This window comes from Gadus chalcogrammus, chromosome 1 (genome assembly GCF_026213295.1).
Source record: "Gadus chalcogrammus isolate NIFS_2021 chromosome 1, NIFS_Gcha_1.0, whole genome shotgun sequence".
Taxonomy (NCBI): Eukaryota; Metazoa; Chordata; class Actinopteri; order Gadiformes; family Gadidae; genus Gadus; species Gadus chalcogrammus.
The window spans coordinates 25,285,936-25,312,382 of record NC_079412.1 but is presented as its reverse complement, the minus strand read 5'-3'; the positions used below and the strand labels follow the sequence as shown (position 1 = coordinate 25,312,382).

Below are 26,447 nucleotides of genomic sequence, written 5' to 3'. Positions count from 1 at the left end.
CTATCTCCTATCGTGATTATTATGTTATCTGGAGCTTTCCATTGCCACGGCTCCCCATAGACCCTCTCAAAAACACTGTTCTCATGTTCTGTGAATAAGATCCAGCCGATGGACATCCGGCCCAGCAGCGGGCGCTATACGCGGTGAGCTGCGGAAGTGGGAGCCTGCAGAGACCACTATATTTCCTCTCTTCCCCGTAGTGCCATAGCGAGCCGTTGCTAAAATGGCTATTATATTCACTTTATGTTTTAATTTATTTATATTGTGTAACTTTGCTGGTGCTGTCTTTGAGGATCAAGTTGGAAAATTTGACTGGTAAGATCGATCCCGCGAGTTCCTTGCTGTATTGTAGAGGCGTTATTTTGGATTGATTCAATGCTAATGCTAGCACCTGTCACTGCCATTAGATTGCAACGCCGAGTGTACTGAATGGGGTTGTAGCATAATCTGTGTAATCTGCGCAATTTATGAATTAAATGTTGCTGCAAACTTTGTGTTTTTGCAATAAGCGTTGGTACAGTTTCACCAGTTATTGTAATCTCTTTTCATAGTATTTCTATGTAGTTATTAAAATACCCACATCTAGAAGAAACGACATCGTTCTTGAGTATAGTGTGAGGAAATGTCTGAGCCGGAAATTCTGTTTGCGTTTTATACTATGATTGTGCTATATGTATTGGTTTCACACTGAAATTGTCGAGTAAAATCCAAAATTCTTGCAATTTGTATTATGCTACTTGCATTTCCAAAGGACAAGACAAAGTGTGGTGATTCAAATCGTTTTATGAGCCATTGTTTGTAGGTCAACAGTTAGCCGTCTTGGATAATCTACATACAGAGATCCCCCACAATGCATCTCTGAAGCTATAATCATTACAGTGTTATTGGCTAAAACAATTAATCACAATCATAATTAATTTTTTTGATGTATCAAGAAGTTCATTCATCAACTGAACACTTGCATTGCGACTATTCCTCATTTTTCATTGTGCTGTTTGTTGTGTTATTATGAGTACGTCTCCATTTGTTAATGTTTTTTTTGCAGGCGACAGCAATATGCAGGAAAAGTTCGCTTTGCCGTATTTGATATGCACGCCCAGTCATCTAAAAAGGTGATGATGGCCACGGAGAGCAATGTGTTCGCCTCAGTGAATACCAGAACTGGAGATCTTGGTGAGTCGTAGTATGTTGGTTTCCAGTATTTTTCTTGCAGCCAATACATGACAGTCTTCAGTTGCTTCTCCTCCCAAGAAATGCTTTTGATTAACGGTGTGTGTAAATAAAGTCAGATGTCGTAAAAGTAGTCATAGTACTCAAACCAATACTGTGTATGATTTTTGTTTCAGCATGGCGCCATGTAGACTCCACAGGGCCTGAGGGAAACATCGATAGTCTTCTGCTGCATGGACAAGGTGAATCTAGAAAGACGGAAGGAACGATCACAGATATGGTAGATAACAGAAAGCTAACTATTTGTTGTCTTCCAGACGCTGTACTCGTGGTCGGGGATGGGCGCCTTCTTCGTTCGTGGGACATAAATGTCGGCGGTTTGAACTGGGAAATGGTTCTTGACTCTGGCAGGTGATTATCACATTGCTCATCACGTTGTTTTTGTTTATGTATTTTACCTTTATTGCGCCAGTTATTAACTAGTGTTGATTTCCTGTAGTTTCCAAGCATCAAGCTTTGTTGGGCACCTAGACTCAGTGAAGTACGTGGCCGTGCTGAAGAAAGCAGCCATCTCGCTGCATTACCTGTCCAATGGCCATCAGAAATGGCTGGAGAATCTTCCTGAAAGGTAAGGGCAATATCAATACAGAATGTGAACACTTAATCCCCCCAGTATTGCCTATATCATTACAAGTTCTTATGCTTGTACTTTTGAATGTATTGTGCCCCTTATTCAAGAAGGCTTAAAACCTAGTATGGAATGTGATCTTAATAACTCCATTATAACGCCTAGTAATGGGTGATCAACCATTGAACTGAACCTCTTTTTTCTCCCCCAGTGAGACCGTTCAGTACCAGACTGTCTACTCTGAGGGAGATGGGAACGTCTATGTCCTGGGTGTGGTTCCCAATTCCCACATTTTGATTGTAACTTTTAGTGTTGAAGACGGGGAGATCCTTAAGCAGGTAACGTTCATATCTTTGACGGTTTCCTGCATCGTCATGTAAAAAAAGATGACTATTAGTGCTTCATGCAATTCTGAAATGTTCTGAAACGTATTTCATTCATGTAAAATGCTTTTCGCGGGTCTATTCTTTTAGGTTCAGGTGGAAGCTCCGTGGCTGTCGGACCTGGGTGCTAACTGTGTTGTAGTGGGCCAGGGGGTTCTGTTGTGCGCAGATGTGGCTACTCTGTCGCTGTACACACTGGACCTCCACCTGGAGTCCCAGATGACCCAGATCACCTTGCAGGTACCTTCTAGAAACCTATTCATTTCTGGTCATTAATTAACTTTGTTGAGGCCTTACTCTCCTGGGAATGGTTTGCAACTGATTAGGGGGGTCTGTCATAACCCCTTTCACATCGTTAGAGAAACTTCTAAAAGCTGATACACCTACTCAACTGCGATAAATCAAGGTTTGAAATAGGTATTTAATGAAGGGTAAGTAAGTGGTGAAGGGATTCCTAACCAACTATATACCAACATATATGCATTACCACTGCACCAGGCAGGAAGGACCATATCGTCGGAAGTGGAAAAGCTATTACCATTTGTGACGTTTAACAACCTTCTGCATCACATGTACCTGCTATTCGGTAGTTTATCCTTCTCCCCAGTGACAGTACCCATCAGCCCTTACTCTTCGATTACGATGCGTATCCTAACGGTTCTTGTATCTCTTGTCTTTCAGACCCTTGAGCTGGAGCTGGCCCCTGGCTTCCAGCCGGTCCTGACGTCCACCCAGCCCACCGCAGCCCAGTCCCCGCTCTCTGAGTTCTTTCTCCAGCTTGGACCCGAGCACCACCTGCTGCTGCAGCTCAAAGACAACCAAGTCGTGACACTGAGGGACTTCCAGCCCGTAAGTCACCATTTGATGTACTTGACTCCCCGCGTGTTTGGGTAATCTTTTGTTCGATTGATTGACCTGCTCAACTTTTCATCATTCATCATCAATGAACCACTTTTATGTAGGAGGCACGTGTTTGTTAGTGTTTGAGTGTTGGTCCGATTCAGAGTATCTTTCTGTTAAAAATACCATATCTTCATATACGTGGTCAAAAAGAACTAAGATAACCAGAAATGTTAAACCTGGATTTATAAAGAAAATATATTTTTTGTTTTATTCAAATATCAACAGTATGTCATTCCTCCCTCACCTCACCATCTGTTATGCAGTTCAGAACATTATATGCGGCTGAATGCGGGGGAGAATTCCATTTGAACCTTCTTCGTCTTTATTTCAGTCTCTGCTGGTTTCCTTTGCAACCACTGGTGAGAAAACTGTTGCTGCTGTCATGGCGACCAAGAATACAACGGTGAGAATCTCAGGGGGTCAGACGTTGAAAGCACGTTTCTCACTGATCGTTCACAAGGATGATGCTCTTTGAAATTACCCGAGGGAAAGATATGGACATCTTGATTTTCCATTTTTCTTGTATTAAATATAATGAAGTCCATGCTTATATGCTTCTGTAAAATGAAATAACGTATGGCTTTTGAAGTATTTTTTCCTTAAAAAACTATGTTTTGGGTCTTGCAAAATTGTGTATATTTAAAAATGTGTTCTTTCATCTGACATATTATAATTTGTATCCCACTAAAAACCTCAGTTTTGAGATTCATAAGCCCGATATCGAGAGCACACGAAACAAGCATGGTGAAAACCTCTGTTCACACAATAAGTCGCTAAGATATGTTGTCTCCACCCTACCCCCCCCCTAGGCCAACACCATCATTCTCTACAGTGCAGACTCTGGTCGCAGGCTCCTGGACACCACTATAATCTTCCCTGTGGACCCCAACAGTGGGAAACCAGAGAAGGTGAGTCCACACTTTACACAAAACTGAGGAGCACAGAACATTATTTCAATTCCGGAGAACCCAAGGGAAACTAAAGTGCTCTATGGCTTATGCCAAGGATCAGGGAATAGCCGTTTTTATATTTTTATAAACATAAACCCTATGGCCGTCCCTTGTTGCAAACGTTTAACCCTGTCCACCTCCGTGATTGTGTGCTTTGGTTTCCAGCTGTACATCCAGGCCTTCCTGAAGAAGGACGACTCTGTGGGCTACAGGGTGATGGTGCAGTCTGAGGACCAGACCCTCACCTTCATGCAGCAGCCAGGTGGGAGCTTCCTCCTCTAGTGGCTCTTCTCCGCTTCAACCGGAGCTCTGAACGACAATACAGGCAGATTGTTACTAATGTGACCATCTGAAGTATTGTAACCTAATGTAAAACTGTTGTACAAATGACAAAATGAGAATAATCCCATGGTGTACACGGAGGATCAAATTTTTGTCCATATGTCCAACCTTGTTAGTGTTGATAATATATTTATATATACATGATTGAAACTACCTTATGGGGAGTTTCTTTCATATATATATGTATATATATCTCTCTCAACACTAACAAGGTTGGACCACGGAGCATCAGAACAAGGGCCAGCCGTTCTTCAGAGGTGTGATGGAGGCTGTGTGGTTGGCTTGCAGGTCGTGTGATGTGGACCAGGGAGGAGGCCCTCTCGGATGTGGTTACCATGGAAATGGTGGACCTGCCTCTCACGGGCACGCAGGCCGAGTTGGAGGGGGAGTTTGGCAAGAAGGCGGGTAAAGGAGCCATTTTGATTTGAATACAAATGACTCGCCTTTTTTTAACATTTTGATTAATATGCTTTCAAACCTGTTGTAGTCCATCCACAACAATTGTTTTCTTTTACGATAACCTACTTTATCAGAAAAGTACCTTTTTTTTTTTTAAATTAAATTATTAAAAAAAAATAATAAGGTTATAATTTCAGTCCTAAATCATAACATTGTAGAGTTATAGTGATGCAGAAGATAATGGCCAGGCTGATTTATTGTAGCAGCTGTAGTTTTTGAGTGACAGCAGGAGGAGGTTCCAGCAGCGGTCCAATCTCTCTTTTCTCACACTGTTGCTTTGATGCTAATGCTACTGCTAATGCTCTAATGCTAATGTTCTGTAAGCTTCATCCTCCTTTTGTTTTTTTGTCCTTTTATTTCAATGCGGCATTTGGATTTAGCCATACAAGGTAACGTGCTTCTCTGCTTTTTGCATTTCTTGGATTTCATGTGCTTTTCTGAAAGTATTTTGATGAGAAAAGCATGTTTCACTTTTCAGCCTTTTAACCCCCTTTATCTGACGTGCGTGCTTTCATACACTAAATCAAACCATTTCATTTAATGAGTCTAACAAAAGTGAATGCTTCAAAGGGCTTCACAGGAAGTTTTAAAGGCATTTTCTAACCCTTAAATTGTTGAAAGTAAAAACACCCAAAATCTAACTGGGCAAATGATTAAACACAAACGATCTGTCGTATGATATTGCAATACATAATTCAAAAAAGTACATAAGAAAAACCCGCAAACGACCTAGAACGGTAGTTATTTGGGTAGAGATGAGCGACCGGCTGGTCGTTAAATAAGCACAAATGTATTTAAACACAACTTTACAAGCAAATTCAATGTTTCTATTATTCTATTCTGCACTGGACACTCGTTAAAACCTCATGGTAAATCATGCACATCTGTAAATATAATGTTTTTACTAAGAAAATATAAAGGCGGACATTTCCGACCTCTGTTTATTGTGAGAATCCGTCATGCCAATCCAGATGCATGCAGCCCTCCTTTCCTCGAATAACGGAACCGTCTCCTCCAATGTCCCTGCTGCTGCGTGTGTTCTCTCCCGTCCAGACGGCCTGTTCTCCATGGTGCTGAAGAGGCTGTCCTCCCAGTTCATCCTGCTGCAGGCCTGGCTGGGCCACCTGTGGAAGCTGTTCTACGACGCCCGCAAGCCCCGCAGCCTGGTGAAGAACGACGTGACCATCGAGACGCTGTCCCGGGACGAGTTCAACCTGCAGAAGATGATGATCATGGTCACGGCCTCGGGAAAGGTACGTGAAGCGGTTCTTCTGGCGAGGAACTGGGCTCCTGAGTAATCATGGTCATGTGGTTTTTATGCATATTGTGGATTGTAATGACCATTAAATAGCATCCTATTCATTGGCATACATAGACTATGGTTTACATAGACTATTTTGAGATGTTATTGGATAAGGAGCATAAATATAAGCTAAGATGGCCCTTAAACGATTCTCAGACAGGAAATATGGCGTCGCTGCAAAAACAAAACGGGTCAGTTGCAGAAACTATTTTCCATGTTTGCCCTGCAGCTCTTCGGCATCGACAGCAAGACGGGCACCATCGTGTGGAAGCACTACCTGGAGAACGTGCCGGCGAACGCAGCCTTCAAGCTGATGGTGCAGAGGACCACCGCCCACTTCCCCCACCCGCCCCAGTGCACCCTGCTCATCAAGGACAAGGTGGGGGGCTACGGGCGCTCAGGGGGGCTGGATCACACAGGGACGGCTCTGTTGAGCTTATGTAGCGTCGGGAAATGTAGGTCTCAAAAGGTCATAAAGGGAAATGTTTTTTGGTAAATGGCGACAGGATTGTTATCAGCGTTTCTGATAACAAAAATGTACAGGAAGTGAACTCCTTTTTGCTTGTGTACAAACTGCCAAACACATCAGATATGTCTTTGCTACTATCGTTATGGATGGAAATGTATTTGTATGAATGCATCGGTCATGTGTGGTCCGTGCGCTCACATGCACAATCATCCGTCACGGTCAGGACTTGTAATTGTATTCCTCTGTGTGTGTGTGTGTGTGATGGTTTTCCAGGACACTGGACTAGGCATGCTCCACGTCTTCAACCCCATCTTCGGGAGGAAGAGCCACGTGGCGCCCCCCTCCCTGCCCCAGCCCATCCTCCAGTCGATCCTGCTGCCCATCATGGACCAGGACTACTCCAAGGTCCTGCTGCTCATCGACGACCAGTACAAGGTACCCGCACGACGTCGTGCTGACGCTAACACCCACGACCCTCGTCAATTCAATGCACTTTTCTTTTTTTTCTGGTACAGCCCTTAACCACCATTACAGTCTCGAAGGGCTCAACAGGCCAAATATTTATGACACCCCCCTGACCCAATCCCCCAAGAGGGCAAGGAAAACTCCCTTAAACAGCCAGGAAGAGATCTGCTGGAGCGAAGCACGGTGGGGGATCCACCCTTCCAGGGATGCTCAGCAGGGCAATGGATGCCATAATTGACCCACGTGCAAACGTTATATACAGGCAAAACTTTTTAAATCGGTGATGGGGTGCTGGCCGGTCAGCCGTAAGGGGTGTCCAGGCATCCAGTCGCAGTTATCCCAACAACATAATGAATCAGAAGGGAAAAGTGCATAGCGGAAATGTAGACAGCTGCTTATTTAGTAACGGCGCACACAAGATTCACAGAAGTAGTCGTCGGGTTGTGTTTTGTTCATGTGAATAAAGATCCCACTCAGTTTATGTTAATTCTGTGAGAGTTCCGGAGCGTTTCCTTCAACCCCATCTGGTGTCGCCCCCGCAGGTCTCGGCCTTCCCCTCCAGTAAGAATGTGCTGCAGCAGCTCCAGGAGATGGCCCCTACCATCTTCTTCTACCTGGTGGACCCCAACATGGGACGCCTCTCGGGGTACCGGCTACGCACGGTCAGTTTGAATCTCAAGTCGCGTTCATGTGCTTCGTAGGTGACCAGCGGCCCGGGTTTGATCCACACCCGTGGTCAATTGCTACATGTCGTCCTAACCCTCTTCCTTGACCCCACTTTTCCCAGCCTATTCCAAATCAGTCACCTCAAACATTGTACATGCGTCAGATTAAAAAACTTTAAAAACAACATTGAAGAAAGGTTTTAATTTGTTTCGCCGGCGTCTCCCAGGACCTCTCCACGGAACTGATCTGGGAGGTGGTTCTGCCGCTGGAGGTCCAGAAGGTCCTGTTCGTCAAGGGGAAGAGGTGTAACGAGCACGTGCACTCCCAGGGCCGGGTGATGGGCGATCGCAGTGTGCTCTACAAGGTACCTAGCTTGCCACAGTCCCACGCTATGCGCTCAAGGGATTTTGTTAATTCACTCAAGTTGATCAAAACAACCGGACTCGCTATTCTTGTCATCATATCAACCACACAATGAATCGCACATTCGCACGGAAGAAAGAAAAAAACTGCCTTATTAGGTTTCCATGTCTCATACATTCCTAGCGTATATCCTTCTGCAGAGCTTGGCCAACCTCGGCATACTCCTTGTGTAGTTTTGGCAAGGTCGTAAGAAAATGACGTGATTGTGTAAGAAACGCATACCTGGCCATAACATCGACCCCTTCCCCCCCCCGCTCTCCACCCTCCAGTACCTGAACCCCAACCTGCTGGCGGTGGTGACGGAGAGCACGGACCCCCACCCGGAGCGCAGCTTCGTGGGCGTGCTGCTGATCGACGGCATCACCGGGCGCATCATCCACGACGCCGTGCAGCGCAAGGCCCGCGGCCCGGTGCACCTGGTGCACTCGGAGAACTGGGTGGTGGTGAGTCCCAGGCTCACTCCTAATGCACTCTTACCACACCGCCTTGGGATTCTGACGACACCCGTTTGTGGTTGTACGGCTTAATGGTTATGATCACGGTAAAGTGTATTCTGACTCCGTAAGCCATTAAAACTAGACTCTTTGGTTTCTGCTGCCTCCTGGCTTGCTGTCATTTATACTCCTTTGTTAATATTTAAACATACTTTCTTTATTTTGGAGATTGCCTGGTAACTAAACAAAATATGTCATACAAAAGTGAGGGTGGGTGGCATATGCTTTGAATATTTGTCCCTACTTCTAGTAGCAGACCTCCCCCTCTCAGTCCATGCGGAGCCCGTCTCAGACGTCGTCGTATAACCGCTCTTCCCCTCCCCCGTCTCGCAGTACAAGTACTGGAGCACCAAGTCCCGCAGGAGCGAGTTCTCGGTGCTGGAGCTCTACGAGGGCATGGAGCTGTACAACAGCACGGTGTTCAGCTCCCTGGACCGGCCCCACGTGCCCCAGGTCCTGCAGCAGTCCTACATCTTCCCCACCGGCATCTCCGCCCTGGAGGCCACCCTCACCGAGAAGGGCATCACCAGCCGCCACCTGCTGGGTCAGTGTGGCCTGGCTGTTGTGGTCAAGACTTCCTCTGAGGGACTTCCTGTTCGCCGATGTGATCAGCCGTCTTGTTGTTGTTGTTGTTAAGGGATTTCAGTAGTGTGGGGGATCTCTAGCGTGTTAGCTTCATGGGATTGATTTGATTTCGATTGAATGGTTTTGTGTTGTTAAACTGCTCAACTGGACTGCACCTTTTAGAATTGTATACGCGACCACATCCTTTTTTTTTAAATAATTTTAAGCACTGATGGATTTTCAATCTCTGATCGGCCTGTACAGTTTTACAAAGTGGTGAACTATGTGTTCGTAAAGGAACTTAAACATTCACTCATGAACACATCTGTAAGCCCTTCTGAAAAATAAAAAATCTCCATCCTGTCTGTAGTCGGCCTGCCGTCGGGAGCCATCCTGTCCCTCCCAAAGATGTTCCTGGACCCTCGTCGGCCGGAGATACCGACGGAGCAGAGCCGGTGCGTACCCTGACCAGACCTCTCCTTCTCCTAGGATCAGTGCTGCTCTCCATGTTAACCTCACGTTGCTCCATCATGTCCCCAGTGAGGAGAACCTGATCCCCTACGCTCCCGAGATGCCCATCCGTAGCGAGTGGTTCATCAACTACAACCAGACCGTGTCCAGGGTGCGGGGAATCTACACCGCCCCCTCTGGCCTGGAGTCCACATGCCTGGTCAGTATTCAGTTTTCGAATTGTTCCAAATAAAATAAAAATTAAAATGAATATTGAATCCAAAGCATCCATTAGCATATTTAGCTATACGCGATGAGTATGAAAAGTTTGTGGCTTTTCTGCTGTAAATGTTGTTTAAGGGAATCCAATGAGGATGTATTTAATTTGATCATACATATCACACCTATGTAAATAGTAGTAAAAATAGTGTTTTGGTCATACTTAAGGTATTAATCGTGCCATTATTTGTCATTATGGGGTGACATTGTTGTGTTTGAAATATGATATATATTAACGTTTTACATTACTACAACTGTCTTGAGTACTCAAACGGCAGAGCATCGGCAACAAATCTCACAATGCATTCCGTCATGCAAGCCCTATTCCCAACGTGTGTGTGTGTGTGTGTGTGTGTGTGTGTGTGTGTGTGTGTGTGTGTGTGTGTGTGTGTGTGTGTGTGTGTGTGTGTGTGTGTGTGTGTGTGTGTGTGTGTGTGTGTGTGTGTGTGTGTGGTGTGTTGCGGGGGGGCAGGTGGTGGCCTACGGACTGGACATCTACCAGACGCGCGTCTACCCCTCCAAGCAGTTCGACGTGCTGAAGGACGACTACGACTACATGCTGATCAGCAGCGTGCTCTTCGGACTCTTCTTCGCCACCATGATCAGCAAGCGGCTCGCCGAGGTCAAGCTGCTGAACCGCGCCTGGCGGTGAGGGCGGTCTCGGAGGGGTCGCGACCCTTGACCCCTGATGCCCATAGGCTGCCTTTTTACGGGACCTCTCGCCACTAACGGGGAGCCCTGTTGTGCCGCCATTGTGTGAGGTTGATTACAAGCCATTTTTGGAAATCTTTGACGCTGCTTTTTTTGTGACATCACAAGTGGGAGCGTCCGCCCAGATGTATGATGGTTAAATTTGTTGGTACAGTCCGCCGTAGAGGCGGACTGTACCAACAAATTTGACCATCATACATCTGTGTGGCCAGTCCACGTGCGATGTCACAAATGGGCTACATTTTAAATGGCTTGTAATGAGTGGGAGGAGCCGAGGACAAAATCTAAACGTAGAATAACAGTCTTATTTGAACTATGGAGAACGTGGAGCGGCAGCGAGGTTTAGGAAGGGTTTGTCTTTATTTTCTAACTTATTTTTTAAGCGCAAAGTTGTGACTGGTCGGGGTGAGATACGTCGTTGTGTAGATTTCATTTGATTAACTGTTTAACATTAATATGTGGAGAATTAATAAATATAATTATTTGGATGATTTGTAAGTTGGATTGTTTTGATGGTTTTCGTCTATTGATTTGTTCCTGGGATATTTTGCCTTTTTAAAAACTGTGAAATTAAGAGTGAGTGATAAAGAGAAGTTACATCGACAAAACTTCAAAGTGTATTGCTTTATGTGTGTGGTTTTTGACATCCTTCCTATCATTTGTGTACTTCCTTCTTCGCACTTGCTAATATACACACATCTCCAGTACATCCACAAACTCCATCGAGGCAGTAATAATATAAGTGGGTCCATGTTAGCTTCTCATGCCACACAGTTTAGTTTTTGGAATGCTGGAATCCTCTGCTGCTCTTGCATTTTTTTGTTTATTTATAATAAAACTATTTCAATATAAATGTGGGACTATAAACATGGTGAAGTGTTTTCTAATGTCTGCAGAGTAAAAATCTCCTAATCTCCTGGTTTCCTGTTACTTGGACCATCTTCATACCTTTTATCCCTTCCTAAATTAATGATTGCAGAAAGGGGAAATAATGAGTAAAACATTGAAAAAGTCATAATTTAAGTTATTTTAATTTTATAAATAGATCACTTCAAATTCCATTATCCTTTCCAAGACCTCTCATTCTGAAATTAGCACAACATGCATACATTAGGCCTTCGCCTAACATTTATACAAAAACAATCTACAAGAACTAAGCAACTGATGTAACAATGTAAACAAGGATCTTAGCATGCTATGCTAACACAACATGGCCTCTAACGGAATCACTGCCAGTAGCATAGACGGTGCCTCTGATGTCATGGTTATTTGGTGACATGAATAAATTAGAAGGTGAATGGCATGTGGAGAAAGAAACAATGTGTAACAATTAAATAACAGCCTCCCATGTTCATGAAACATGGCGTTTTGATACACTTGCATTCAGGATACAACAGAATGACCAACAAATGCAGCATATGAAATCTAACCATCCAACTTGTGTTCAGTCCATTAAATAACATGTAATATACATAGAAAAATAGGATCACTACTCTCACATAACTTCCAGGGTATCGTTAAGTGCCTTTAGATTTAACATTAATTACACTCTGGAAATTGATAAAATGTATTGTTTTTACAATTAAAAGTAGTTAAAAATCTCCCCAAAATTTGATTAGGTCTTAGTTGTCAGCATATGTTGTAGCTTCATATTGTTAATTCATTCCCAGTTTCCCATTTTTAATAGCTAAATAAATCAGTCAAAGTCTTTTAAATCATCCAATCTCAAAGTGAAGATTTCAAGTATCAGTACAAAAACAAATCACATGTCAAGGGTTATTGTGTCCAAGCACAGCTTGTCCAACGTCATTTCCCCATCTGGTGTCGTAATCATAACCTTCCACGCACTAAGTGGAGCCCTTTTAGTCTCAACCATTTCAGTCTGTCTGCGAAGGTCCAGAATCCGTAATACTGAAGACCGACCAAACCAGTCCTTTGAACACACGACCCACCGACGATGAGTTGTTCACACGTTACACTCAATCTGCTCAGTAATAAATAATAAGTAATCATAGCCAACTATCAATTCACTGAAGAGGAATGGACGGCTTGTGCAATGCACACACTTGTTGGGGGGGGCCCTCATATGTCCCCGTGTCCCATGTCCAAACAAGGTGGCGTCTTGGGCTGCCTCTACCCTTGTACTGTACGCCACAGATGCCAAAGAACATCCCACGGTGGGCTTCCATAGTTGTAGTCCCTGAACAGCATTCAGACTCGTGAGGTCCCAACAAAGACAGTAGTTGTGAGTTTTTCATTTTATTATCTCTTCGGATCATTCATGTCCGGTGTGGGCCACGCCCCCGCGCCATGATCCGCCCTCTCCGGTTGGCCGAGGATCCTCTGCAGCCGCTCCTGATAGGCCGGTCTCGGCAGCAGGAAGTAGTGCGTGGCGCTGGCCTGGCGTCCGTCCTTCATGACGGGCACGATGCAGGGCGCGTTCTGGTCAGCAGGGGGCGCCCGTGCTCTCTGTTGCCGGGGCAACGGCCCCCTGCGGACGTACTTGGGGTTGGGGGCGAAGCTCTGCGTGGCGGGCATCACCCCGTTGATGTAGATGGGGAGGCTCTTGGGGCTGGGGGTGCGGGGAGGGTACGTGGCCACCAGGGGGAGCCTTGGAGGCACCTTGGGCGGCCGGTCCTCCTCTTGCCGACCCTGGGCCGCGGAGGTGTCGTCCCTCAGGGTTCTTGGGTGGAGGGCTGAGGACTTGGGCGGGGGGATGGGGGCCCGCGGCGGGACGACGGGCTTGTCCTGGGGGGCCGGCGGCCGTGTGGGGCTTCCTGGGCCCTCGGTGCGGTAGACCGGTCCCGGGTACGAGTACCGCAGGCCGGAGGGGAGCGGGGCGTCGGCGGGGTTCCTGGACGAGGACGCGGCCCTCCGTGCTCTGGGCGCCATCTGCTCGTAGCCCTCCCCCCTCTGGAGGAGGGGTTGCCCGCGGTTACCATACCGTAGATCTCCGGCCGGTGGCCAGCTGGTGGCCCCGGCGTCGGCTCCGACGGCGGACCAACGTTGCGACGCCGCGCCGGCTCCGCCCTCCCCGCCCGCCGCCGGCACCGCCGTCGCCGCCGACGGGACGCCCTGGTAGGCGTAGTTCACCTGGCCGAAGCCGCCGTAGCTCCCCCTGCTGGTGGCCCGGAAACACGGCGCCTTGCCGCCGGAGCTCTTGGGCAGGAGGCTGCGCTGGTCGCTGGTGAAGAACTCCACCTCACTGTCCGCCGCCTCGTCCGCCATGAGCTCCTCCGGGTCGGGCGGGGGGGGCAGGGGCTTGGGCCGCTGACGGTGTCCCTCCAGCACCGTCAGCCTCTGGAAGGAGGGGACCACCTGGTCGCCCTCTGGTGGTCGGAGCAGGTCGTTGCGGCACTGCGCCAGGCGATGAGTAGCGGAGCACAGTGCTGTTTGGCACGGGGGGAACTCGGCTGTAGGCGGGGGAGAAAAGGAATCAATGCTTTAGAAACGTTGCGTTCGTGTTCCAGCAGTGCGAGTTGCCGCTCATCACCAGAGGGCTTTTCGTTCGGGGTATTGTTCTTTACAGGAGTGGCAAGTGGCGTCGTTGTCATCGGTGAAATCCGGTCATGATATTGTTCCGTGCAGGTGTAAGCAACCGAAAATGAGAGACAAGCAGAGGGGGAAAGCAGTTGGGATGGGGATGGGAAAAGAGAGATAGGAGGCTGAATCCCACACACTTTTTTTTCCCACTCACTTTCCCAGTGTTTCCCAGAGTCCGACTCTCCTAGAGTCGCCCTCGGGGAAAAAACACCAGAGGGTGTGTGAGTGGCTGGGACTGTGCATGAACATGTCTGTGTTTATGGGTGGGATGTGTGTACGTGCGTGTCGATGTGTGTGTGTGTCGATGTGTGTGGAAAAAAAAATGTTTTGCCCCCACATGCAGGAGGAGGAGGTGGGGTAGAGGAAGGAGGAGGAGGAGGGGGGAAGAGGAGTAGGGGGAGGAGGTTGAGGAGGGGGAGGAGCGAGAGGAGGAGGAGGGGGGAGAGGAGTAGGGGAGGAGGTTGAGGAGGGGGAGGAGGAGGAGGGGAGAGGAGGAGCAGGGGGCAGAAGAGTAGGAAGAGAAGGAGGAGGAGGAGGAGGAGGAGGAGGAGGAGGAGGAGGAGGAGGAGGAGGAGGAGGAGGAGGAGGAAACAGGATAGCACTACAAACAACAGCCTCTTCCCCTATCACCCTGTTGGTCAAACATCAGCCACAACACCCTGATTACGCAGGAAGCACTTCTTTTTTCCTTTTTTCCCCCCTCGTTTTATTATCTGAGCCTCGAGTGGCACAATCTCCGGCCGTTTCCCACCCCGGCAGACAACCTTCTGCCGGGCTTCCGGAGAAAACATCCGATTTGTCAGCACCACCAACCCCACCACACACACCACCGCCCCAGCACCACCCAGTCCTCCGCAGAGGAAAAGCGGGTGACCAGACTAGCGATAGCTCCCTCTCCTCCCTAGCCCTCCTCTCTGCTCCTCTATCAGAAGGATCCAGCAAAACATACAAAACAAAACCTGGGGGGGAAACAACCCAATCAAGCTGTTCATTCCTCTTCTATTCTGTTCTGTTCTTGTGTTTTTTGATGTCCCTGCTGAGGCCGTTGTATTTGATTAACTGAATACATGTGAAGATGTTATAATTATAGTTATAGTGGTAAAGAGCTACCCGTCTTGTTCATAGAAATCATATCAGCAGGCAAAAAGAGTTTAAAAAAAAGTACCAGCACACAGAGATTATACTTGTTTTGTGAAACAAAGTCCAATCTTTAAAACAGACAACGATAACTTTGTAGTATCTTCTTTGTATACTTTTGTATGTACTGTGTTCTCTGTATCTTCCCACATCATTTCTCAGTCAATCCTGATTAAGGTCAGACTGACCTTAGATCAAGTAAAATCTGAGAAAATCTAAACTGTTGTTTTTTGTCATTGCTTTCCAATATACCAAATCCAAATAGAAAATTGTGTATAGAAAATTATCTTAATGTCAACTGCCATTTTTTACAAAAAAGTGCTCACAAGTAAAGCTTAGATGCTTACATTTCTAATGTTAGCAAATATTTAAATTATAAAATATATACATATATTATATACTTGACTCAAAACATATTCTTGATCTATTCAAATACAAAATATTAAGACATATTCAAAATAGGACAAATTCAAAATGGAAAAATAGCAGGGTCCTCACTTTGAAAAGTTGTGGCTGGGTGCGTCTGCTGTAGCTGTGAGGTGTTGTGGTCCATACTAGTATTCAGATTGAGGCACAAGCTGCAAAACACAACAACACTGGCATGAGAAACATCCATACAGCGCCCTCCGTCAATGATCTCTACACATAACTAACACGTAACTCATCACGGGTGAGTCGTTCTAAGTGAAATAACATGCCTGACATGTGCACTAAACACCCATGTCAGCTCCCAGACCCCTCTCCCTCCCCATGAAGGGGGAGTGAGAGGGCTGGGGGTGGAGTGTGTTACCAGGAGGTGCTCCATGCTTGGGCTCTGGGCCAGTATATAGAAGAGAAAGATACACGAGTACATGGAAGGATGGCCATAAAATAAGGTCTTGTGTTTCCGGAGATGCCTCTCGGTTCACTACTGATGAGGTTATAATATTGATATAATATTGTTACACGATAATATTGATCGAGGAAAAGGGGTTGAAGTGTAAAAAATAAATCTCCTTCCCTCGCTCATATTGTTAGAGACATCGTTAGTGTCCCACAGGGCTTAAAGGCTTCCCTGAGAAGCTATTTACCTGGCGTTGGAGTCGTGGGTTCCCCAGTAAGGCCTGCTGCCGGCCATGTTGTGAATGGAAGAGAGGGGTCTTAACGGGACTCTGTGAGGCTCTGTTCTCATACCTCCAACTAAGACAGCTCATACACCATTATGCCTAGAGAGAGAGAGAGAGAGAGAGAGAGAGAGAGAGAGAGAGAGAGAGAGAGAGAGAGAGAGAGAGAGAGAGAGAGAGATAACAACATTGAAGGCATTAGGAATCATCTCCCTTTCAATTTTGTGACAAAAAGCAGATCGCAGCAACATATATTTCCAATATGTTAAACATTTGCGGGGGGGGGGGGGGGTAATCACCTCAAAGTACAAAGACGCGCCCACCCCGGTGCGGAAACCAACTTTAAAACTCTAAAATAAATGTTAAATAGCGCAAAGCTCAGTAAACCATTCAGGCTTCCTCTCATGGGAAAACTCTCTTCTGAACAAACAGTCTCTCTCTCTCTCTCTCTCTCTCTCTCTCTCTCTCTCTCTCTCTCTCTCTCTCTCTCTCTCTCTCTCTCTCTCTCTCTCTCTCTCTCTCTCTCTCTCTCTCTCTCTCTCTCTCTCTCTCTCTCTCTCTCTCTCTCCCCCCCCCCCCCCCCCCCCCCCCTCCTGTTTCTCTCGGTTTCCCTCTCCCTCTGCTGTCTCTCCTTCCCTCCGTCTCGCCCTCTCCCTCTCTCCGACTCGCTCTCTTAAACTGTCTCCCTCCTTCCCTCTCTTTTGTCTGTCTCTCACACTACATGAGGAAACGTGTGTGTGTGTGTGTGTGTGTGTTTGGGGGGGATCAGGTGTGGGAGGGGAGCTGCTCCCGTCCTCCCGCCCACCTGTGGGAGGCCTTGGTAACCCATCTCCTGTCACGGTTCAGGGTCACCAGCACCTCCTCCACCTCCTCCTCCTCCTCCGCCTCCTCCGCCTCCTCCACCTCCTCCTCCTCTAACAGAAGCCCTCGCCACTGTAATAATGTATCCCGTCGACGCATGACGGAGTGGCCGGGTGGTGGGTGTGGTGTGTGGGTGGTGATACGTTGACAGGTTTTTATTAAGTTGAATATGATCCCTTTCAGGATGTGGTTGGGTCTTTTTTTTTTAGATGTTAGCCATGTTAGACTTAGGCCCAATCCCATTTCTACCCCTTACCCCTTCCCCTTACCCCTCCCCCTTTTTTTGTCCCCCTTCCCCTTACCCCTTCCCCTTCCCCTTACCCCTACAAAACAAGGGGGGGGGGTAAGGGGAAGGGGTAAGGGGTAGAAATGAGATTGGGCCTTAGAGTCTGTTTTGGATTTTGGACTTTGGACTAATTTAGACTTAATACTATTTTGGACATCAGACTATTATTGACTTTGGACCACTTTAGACTTTGCATTCCCCTTGTGTACATGTGATGATCCATTGAAGGCCCCAAAACACATGACTTTCTGAGTAGCATCGGGCAAGAACTGTTGCAAAGACAGAGTCGTTGTTGCGACCTACAACACACTACAACCACACGCACATTTACAGTATACTGTTAGATGAGCACTGCTTACTGTAAGTATGATTCAGTAATGCAGGATATCAGGAACTGTCAACATATTACGCCCCCCTTCCACTTCAGCGGGCGGGCCTGTGATCTGACGGGAACACAATGGCCCATCTATCCCCCACCACACGTTTATGTTGCATCGACATTCTCTCCTCTGTAGCACGTCTGTGCGCCCGCAAGCACAATGCGCCACGGCGCGCTACGTAACGACTTCTTGAACACTAGATGTATGTAGGACGCCAAAAAAATGCAGCTCTTGCATAATGAACGGCGCAAGCCGGTACAATCCAAACTTACCCCCCCCCCACACATCCATGCATGTATTTTAATATGAATGTCGCGCCGTCTTAAAACAACTGCTTCTGGCGTCATATCCGTCTGTGGGCCCCGGAGATGGAAGAGGCTGAACAATCACGGATTCTACCGGCAATTACTCAGTAAGCGTGAATGAATGGGTCCACTCTGGTACACCATGAATGGCCCTTTGTGTTTCTTTGGTGTGCTGAGAGGCAACCATTAAAACCCAAGCTCGCTCTCGCTCTCTCCCTCCCTCTCTCTCTCTCTCTCCCTCCCTCCCTCCCTCTCTCCCTCCCTCCCATGAGATCAGGGCTAGAAGCTCCTCTGGGCTGGGAGACCAGAGATGGTCCACAGGGAGCCTGCTGTCATCGTCGCTGAGAAATGGCACATGCAGAAAGAGAATGACAACAACTACAACCCCCATGCCTCTCTCGGAGGGCAGCCCCATTCATCTGTTGCAGGACAAACAACACAACAATCTCAAGAGTGCAGTTTTGAGTTATGAGCTTGGCTGACAGACCTCCTAAATACAATGACGGTTTAATATATTATACGGTTGTTATATGGCTGGAATAGACAGAGAGACTGACAGGGCAGATAATGACATATGTATATGTTATTATATGGATGGATAAACAGATAAAGACTGTATCTGTATATAGATATAGATAGAGAGAGGAAGGAGAGAGAGAGAGAGAGAGAGAGAGAGAGAGAGAGAGAGAGAGAGAGAGAGAGAGAGAGAGAGAGAGAGAGAGAGAGAGAGAGAGAGAGAGAGAGAGAGAGAGAGAGAGAGAGAGAGAGAGAGATAGATAGATAGATAGATAGATAGATAGATAGATAGATAGATAGATAGACTGATAGGTCTAGACAGATAGAGACAGAGATATTATATGAAGTTACTACCCTAAAGGCATGGGCTTTGAATGTCCCTGAATGGAGCTGTGAGCCCTGATGTCATGATGTCACGTAAGATGTGGTGTTCCTCAACGGACCCTCCAGAGAACAGAACACCCCCATGCTGGCATGTTTGTTAGTCAGACGGTGTGCCGCACACTCTTGACCCCCCCCCCCCCCCCCCCCCCCCCCCCCCCCCCCCCCCCCCCCCCGCCCTCCAGCAAGCCTTTCTCTGTGTCTCTTAAGAATAGTTATCTCTATTAGCCTGCAGGCAGTAGGCTACTGACGACTACTAGACAAACGTACAAGTACAGCAATGGTTCATTTGAAGTAAATATAATTTCTTTCAAAACAAACATCAAGCTTACTGTAGCGCCCATTTTGTTCCATGTACAGTGGTATGATGAGTAACTATTAACATATGAACTATGAACAATATCGGCCATGACTTGTTTGCATAAGTGAAAAGCCTTGAATTGAACCTTGCGTGTGGCGTGACAAATGACTATTGATTACTTTGTTGTAAGGATTCCATTGATATGCCTCATCTCTGAAGAACCAAATATTCTAGGATAATCATGTTTCCCCCTTCTGAGACACTTTTTAGACAGCTTCCACTTCGTTATACATTGAATTTAAGAATAACTGACAAGTTTCGATTTCGGGAGTTTTTCTAAATAAATCACTTGAAGGCCATTGTATACATCGGTGAACGAATCTTGTCGTTTTGACAAGACTAGCCCTTTAGACATTGGATGTGCTATAAAATGTTGTTAGTCATAACGTTAGTTAGGGCATATCTTGCGAATTTTACAATTTGAAATCGTGGGCCTTTTAGATAAGACATTTTGTTCACATTAGAGCCTGCCTGTGTTTTCTACGTCCAACGCTCGGTTTCTTTTTGAAACATTTGACATCGTTGAAGCGATGGATCGATCCAGAACGACTCAATTAGTTGTGATACGGGCCATTAGCGTGAGGCTAACCCACTGGAGGCAGCGCTCTGCCCGGCTCACTGGAACATAAAGTAACAGACGGGACGTGTCCCAGAATGCCCTTACAACCGGAGCCGATGGCGTACACTGTCCCGTTCCTCCACCAAACCCAAAGTAAAGGAAATCTCCAGTAGGAAACTCCTGCAAGACCCTTAACTAACAACGTTGTTGTTGTACTCGTCTCTAAGAGTTACACTGGCTTTAGAAAAATGAGAAGCGGTGCCGAGGCACATCGACTCCGCGACTCTCAGACGAACGTATTTGTAGATTTATTTTATCCTCTCGTCCCGCGTGTAAATGCCTTCAACCGCACAAAGTTAAACCTGGTCACGGGAAACAGTGTTAATCCGAGGAATAACTGAATGTACTCACGGTTGTGGTCACGCCAGTGAATAGATGCCACTCCTAGTAGACCATGTTCGCCTCGATTCACTCTGCCGTCGGACAACGCAAACACAACTCCCAGCTCGAGGAGTCACCGTCACTCGGTCCAACCACGTGCGTCTTCCCTCCTCTGAATCAACACTTGAGTGGTGAAATGCATTGCTCACTGTGACGCGACTTTCAGCCTCTCCTTATAATCAATGCTATACGCTCGTGTCCAACTACTCCACCCAAGGTTCTCCTCAAAATATTTAATAATGAATTCTGTCAATATTTCTTCTTTTGGGCTTTAGACTTTGGAATGGCACTGCTCATTTTCCTAAATTAGAATGGATGCGAGAAACATTACATTACTAACCCTATCATATCAATATATGATAGATTCCAACGTTGAGTAAAGTATATTCGGCCTATAGTAGCTTTAGTATAGTATAGTGTAGTATAGTATAGTGTAGTATGGTTCATTAAAGTAGGTATAGTTTGTCTTAGTATAGTTTTGTATAGAATAGATGCTTATTCCAGAATCATTACTGTTTACTACATGCTGTTTGTTTAGAATCATTACCGTTCACGACATGTTTTTTCAGAAGAATCATTACTGTTCACTATAAATGTTTATTCAAAATCACAACTGTTTACTATAGATGTTTATCCAGAATCATTACAGGTCACTACATGATGTTTATTCAGAATCATTACAGTTAACTACTAGATGGTATAGCAGAATCATTGCTGTTCACTACATGATGTTTATTCCAGAATCCTACTGTTCACTACTAGATGTTTATTCCAGAATCATACTCTAACAAGCAGATGTTCCCTCCATCCACGCACTACACCCTGTAGCCGTGTGTGTGTGTGTGTGTGTGTGTGTGCATACGTTATCGTGTGTGTGTGTATGTGTATGTGTGTGTGTGTGTGTGTGTGTGTGTGTGTGTGTGTGTGTGTGTGTGTGTGTGTGTGTGTGTGTGTGTGTGTGTGTGTGTGTGTGTGTGTGTGTGTGTGTGTGTGGGCACCGACTAATGACCCGTGGTGCTGAGGGCTATGGGGGATGGGGGCAGGGGAGGTCAAGTTACTTCCTGTCTTCAGAGACCTCTCTCCCTCACAGCTGTCAGTGTGGTCAGACAAACCCCTGCAACATCTGCATCACCCCCAACCCCCCCCCCCCCCTCCCTCCCCGGTAGATCTCTCAAACACACACCCCACACTCCCACACACACACTTTGTCTTTTCAGCAAAACACCCACGCACTGCCTCTAAATCAAAGTTCAGCCCTTAGTATTAACCAATATAATAATATGTGTATATAATGTTAATAATGTTCACGGTCAACGTCTTTGGGAATTGGAAGTGCCCGCGTTCAACCTGGACACCTCCATTCATTAGACTGGGTTGTGGGTGTTCAGAGTTTCAAAGTCCAACACTTTGGGCATTCCGTGACAAAGTTTCCATTCTAAGTGAATATTTAATCGCACAACCAGTATGATGTACCCCTACGCTAGCATAGGAAACGTCTGCTCCCTGCAGGGACCGATACAGTACATGTTCAATGGTAAGGACATTTATGTCGGTTCACTCAGATGTCATTTGTGTCAAGGGAAATATCTCATAGAGAAAGCAGCTGTGTACAAACTGAATGAAACAGCCATTAAGGAGCAGTCATACACAGCTGACCGACAGGCCCTCTGATATCTATAAAACACGACCAATCATGCGAACATGTAGGCTACAGCATATGCTACACAACTTTGTTCAGCAGAACATTTATACGATTTAAAGGGATCTTTTTGCCCCAAGTAAGTACAATTTTGGTTTTTTTCAACTCCATATTAAATTAGTGTATAATTGCATTAACAAAATCCAATCTCCTGATGGAATTTAATTTACTCTTGGTTTCCTTTCCTTGAAATGCTACTTTTCCAAAAAATTTGCGTACATGAGATATTACTTGTTCACATGGTATCCCTCAGTCAATATGAGATGAAGGATTCCTATTATAGGAAAACAGTATATTGTTGTTTTTCAAAGAATGTGTTCACGGCCTCAAAACCTCAAAATTTTTTAAAGAAAACACTCATACTGAAATAGAGAGAAGAGGGGACTGTACCTTCAATGGCAATACACAATGATATAGGAATAGCTGTTTCTAATTGGCTCAGTATGGCACTTCTGTCAAACTGTCAAAGATGCTCGAACGGTAACCTATAGCCAATGAGGCCAATTTTCACCCAGCACCAAGTTGAAACAATAACAAAACATGAGTAGCAAAAACCTGGTGTGGTGGTTTCATCAGATTTATGAAACCAAAGTTGTTTTGGTTTCATAAACCAATGTTGTCTTTTTCAAAAGTAGCCTACCTGCACATGGTCCTTGACGCTCTTATATAGTGTTTAAGATAAAACTCCTCCCACACATTCCGCACTTTCATCTGCGTATCACAAGGCCAATGACTAAAAACACAGAGCAATAGTACACTGGTTCAATATCCTCATGATTACAAGCATGATAAGGACATCCGGCCCACCACACTCACACTTGTTTTACAACGTTTTTGTAATCTATTTTGTCGATTATAGTCTATTAAAGTCTCATAAAATCATATTTGTCCAGGAGATGACAAACTCCTAAAAATCACTTTCACTTTCAAGTGTTTTAAGTCCCCCTCCATCCCATGGAGCCCCAGGATGTATGCTCCTTCCTGAACCCTTTTTTTTTTTTGTACCATTATTTTAAACGGTTTGAAATGGTTTAAAGTAATTACTCATGCAGTCACACACGGATGCAGATAGGTTGATGTGAAAAACATCCCCCCCTTTGTGGTTCTGTTTTATGAACTGTGACTCTGGTCAGGGATGACAAGATGGAGGCGTAAGGACGGAAGCAGACTCCTAAAATGTCTGACTGGGCCACCCACAACAGCCTTTGACCCATTCAGTTGAAAAAAAAAAAAAAAACCGACTTATCAGATAGTCAAAATGCAGTGGGAGGAAGTGGCCTCAGGAAGTATCTCTTTATGACGCGTTTGCTTTTTGGCTAGCTTGAGCGGAAACAGCCACCATCGAATTTAAAGGTTTCGTGGCACCTTATAGCTAGTTTAGCGAGCAGCGCTCAAACACGGACACAAACACACCTTATTATGGGCAACACATCCCATAATACCTCTGGAGCTTACTCAACCAAAGAGCCCAAAAACGACATTGAAAACAAAGGCAGGAAATAACTCATAGAGAGAAGAAGATTCAAAGAGCAGTGTCGTGATTAACTGACCGGTGGCAAACTGATTTCACAGCAACTGCCACGAAAGGTGCGGATTGTTTAGCTGCTGCTCCTCCATGAAACGTTGTCTGATGGTCCGGAAGGTTACCTACCCGCAGCCCCTGTCCTCAGCAACGGCCCCCCTCCGGGCTGGCAGGCTGACATCCAATTCAGTCTCAAAGGAGAACGAAAGATAAAGAGGAATTGAATTAAGAGCGACCACAGTTCATTTAAAATCAATTCCTCCCAAAGTTAGATTCTTATTTAGTGAAAAAAAAAATTGAAAGACCTCATCCGTTACATTACTATGAATTGGGAGTTGGTGAAACAGAGCAAGGCTCACATAGCTGCCTCGGCAGCTCATGTGAAACTAATTTCGCAAAAAACCTTGACATTTATTTGCGAAAAACAAACCTGACGCAGTGCAAATATTAGCTCAAGCGCAAGTTTAAGCACTGGAAAAAAACTTTTGGGGGTGACTATGCTTGTGCTGCCTACGCTGATTTGAAATCAACTCCCAACAAGGCCTTGACTCACTGAACCTGTGCAGTGCTCATGTTTTCGCTGAGATGAGGAAACGTTGACTGTCAGATGATTTCACTAACAATCCCTTCATGTTAAGGGCCAGAAATGAAAAGAAAACCATTAAACGATTTACGTGGTCAAATTTTAAAAATACACAAATGACTAATCTACAAAGATACCTCCTTCTGATTTTGTGTATGTGTGTGTGGTTGTGTGTGTGTGTGTGTGTGTGCGTGTGTTTTCTGTGTGTGTGTACGATTATATTTGTGTGCGTCTGTGTGACACCACACATCTGCGTCCGATTACGTCCATGACTACGATGACACTCTTGGCCGCCCTGTGTATTCTCAAGACCCATATTTCATCAGAAAACCCTGGCAAGAACATTCTCTCTCTTGCCCTTTTCTTTTTACTCATGCACATGTTTGGAAATCCTGAGGCATGACAAAGTTAACTTTATTTCTCTCTCCCTTCATTTTAATACTCCCTCCTCCTCCTCCTCCTCCCACTCCTCCTCCCTCTCCCACTCCCGTCTGTTTCCCTTCTCCAGACTTCATCTCCCATCACTTCCTGTTGAGTCACCGGGAAGGAGTCTGACGTATGGGGCCCTCTGTTGTCCTGCTTTTCCTTCTTTTTTTTTCTCCTCGTTTTACTGCCTCCTGGCTCAACCGCCCTATTTTTACCCCATTGTTATCCAATGTGCTCGGCATCGTTTCAGAGGAAGGAGGATGTGACATCACATGGTGATGATGCCTTTGTAAATCAAAAGCATACGTAAGAATGTGCCGCGCCATGTTTTCCGGGCAAGGCACTTGAATCGCAGGACACACGAGCGTGAGGAGCTGGCGGCATCGCTGGTGCTGCGCAGAAACATAGCAACCGTCGGAGGTTACATTAACAACAGCCATGCTGGAATGGAGCAGCTAATTAAAAACTTCCTCTCCTCTAAGGAGTTTTTCAAGGCACTTCCTACAGGTCATATAAGGTTGAAGAATATATGGGAGAGATTCCCGCACCCCTCAGTCTGTCATACATACACACAAGAAAGCACACATACACACACACACACACACACACACACACACACACACACACACACACACACACACACACACACACACACACACACACACACACACACACACACACACACACACACAAAGGCACAGACACATACACACACACCTCAACTTAAAATGAATGTATTACTTGTCATAATTAAACTTTTTTACAGTGAATGCATTGTCCGTATAATCACTATCATTATTCAGTACCACCATCACATGTTCAGTCAAGACCTGGGGCATCCCCTTTGATACAACCCTTTCCATATCACCTGTGCTCAGTGATTGGCTATTTCATAGAAGTCCCAATCATGCCAAGTAATGCCATGGCACAGGAAGACCAAAAAAACCGTCTCCATGAGGTAAGACACAGCGAAGAACGCAGGCTACGTGCTGCTCTGCGAGAGAGAGAGAGAGAGAGAGAGAGAGAGAGAGAGAGAGAGAGAGACGGACAGACTGTGGGAAATGAAAGGATGACTCACTCTTGCATACAGCTGCTGACTCAGTTAGCGGGATTGCGTCCAAAAGTCTGCGCATCTGGCACTGCACTGTGTATTGGTATGCACGTGAGTGTGTGTCTGTGTCTATGTGTGTCGCGCGTTTGTTTATTTGTGTGAAAGACTAGTCAAATGTGAGTTAAGTCCATTTTACCCTGCCATTGAAGCTTACGTTTCACATAAAGCCATTTTTATGTTACCCTATACAGTATACCATAAGCATTAAGAGTATGTGAAAAGCAAACCGAAACGTTTTCCTAAAGGTGTGGCCGTTCCCAGCGGTGATGTCATCCCAAAGGGTTGGTGCTATGCAGTCATAAACGTGCCGCTCAGGTTCCACCACCTGTGGGAGGTAGTTCCGTGTGTTTACTCTACGCACCCTGATTGCCCCCATCATAACCATCACTCCCCTTATAATAAATGGGCACTGGGATTGGCTCACGCATCATATTTGCCTGAAGGACAGGCTAACTAGCGGTTAGTCATCGTTGTTGGCTATGGAGCAATGGTTCCTCTCATGTTGACATTAACTGCGGGCACCAGCTACGAGTTGAGTTCCTTGATAAAGCTGGAATGCCCTTTTTACTGGGCT

The 26,447-nt window shown here is 46.0% G+C and overlaps 2 protein-coding genes across 4 annotated transcripts; one reads left to right on the top strand and one right to left on the bottom strand.

Annotated features, from left to right (window-relative positions):
* The first annotated feature begins 146 nt into the window (after positions 1-146).
* Positions 147-11,650, top strand: emc1 (ER membrane protein complex subunit 1). Its single transcript, XM_056597853.1, has 22 exons — positions 147-315; positions 1,046-1,173; positions 1,347-1,412; positions 1,488-1,581; positions 1,670-1,798; positions 2,010-2,136; positions 2,272-2,421; positions 2,863-3,030; positions 3,416-3,487; positions 3,894-3,992; positions 4,200-4,296; positions 4,665-4,781; positions 5,889-6,088; positions 6,368-6,517; positions 6,881-7,042; positions 7,615-7,734; positions 7,965-8,102; positions 8,431-8,604; positions 8,989-9,199; positions 9,590-9,674; positions 9,760-9,889; positions 10,421-11,650. The coding sequence occupies exons 1-22, from the start codon at positions 224-226 to the stop codon at positions 10,598-10,600; spliced, it is 2,889 nt and encodes a 962-aa protein (XP_056453828.1). The 5' UTR covers positions 147-223; the 3' UTR covers positions 10,601-11,650.
* On the bottom strand, positions 10,924-24,770 carry LOC130388467 (ERBB receptor feedback inhibitor 1-like). 3 transcript variants are annotated; one of them, XM_056597855.1, is made up of 4 exons: positions 23,782-24,770; positions 16,410-16,544; positions 15,838-15,917; positions 10,924-14,072 (listed from the first exon to the last, which is right to left on the bottom strand). In XM_056597855.1, exons 2-4 carry the CDS (start codon positions 16,508-16,510, stop codon positions 12,922-12,924), a joined length of 1,332 nt encoding a protein of 443 aa, XP_056453830.1. In that variant the 5' UTR covers positions 16,511-16,544; positions 23,782-24,770; the 3' UTR covers positions 10,924-12,921. The 3 variants fall into 3 exon arrangements, with proteins under 3 accessions (XP_056453830.1, XP_056453831.1, XP_056453829.1); XM_056597856.1 differs by having other exon boundaries at positions 23,883-24,770; XM_056597854.1 differs by lacking the exon at positions 23,782-24,770 and adding an exon at positions 20,503-21,638.
* Positions 24,771-26,447: the final 1,677 nt, after the last annotated feature.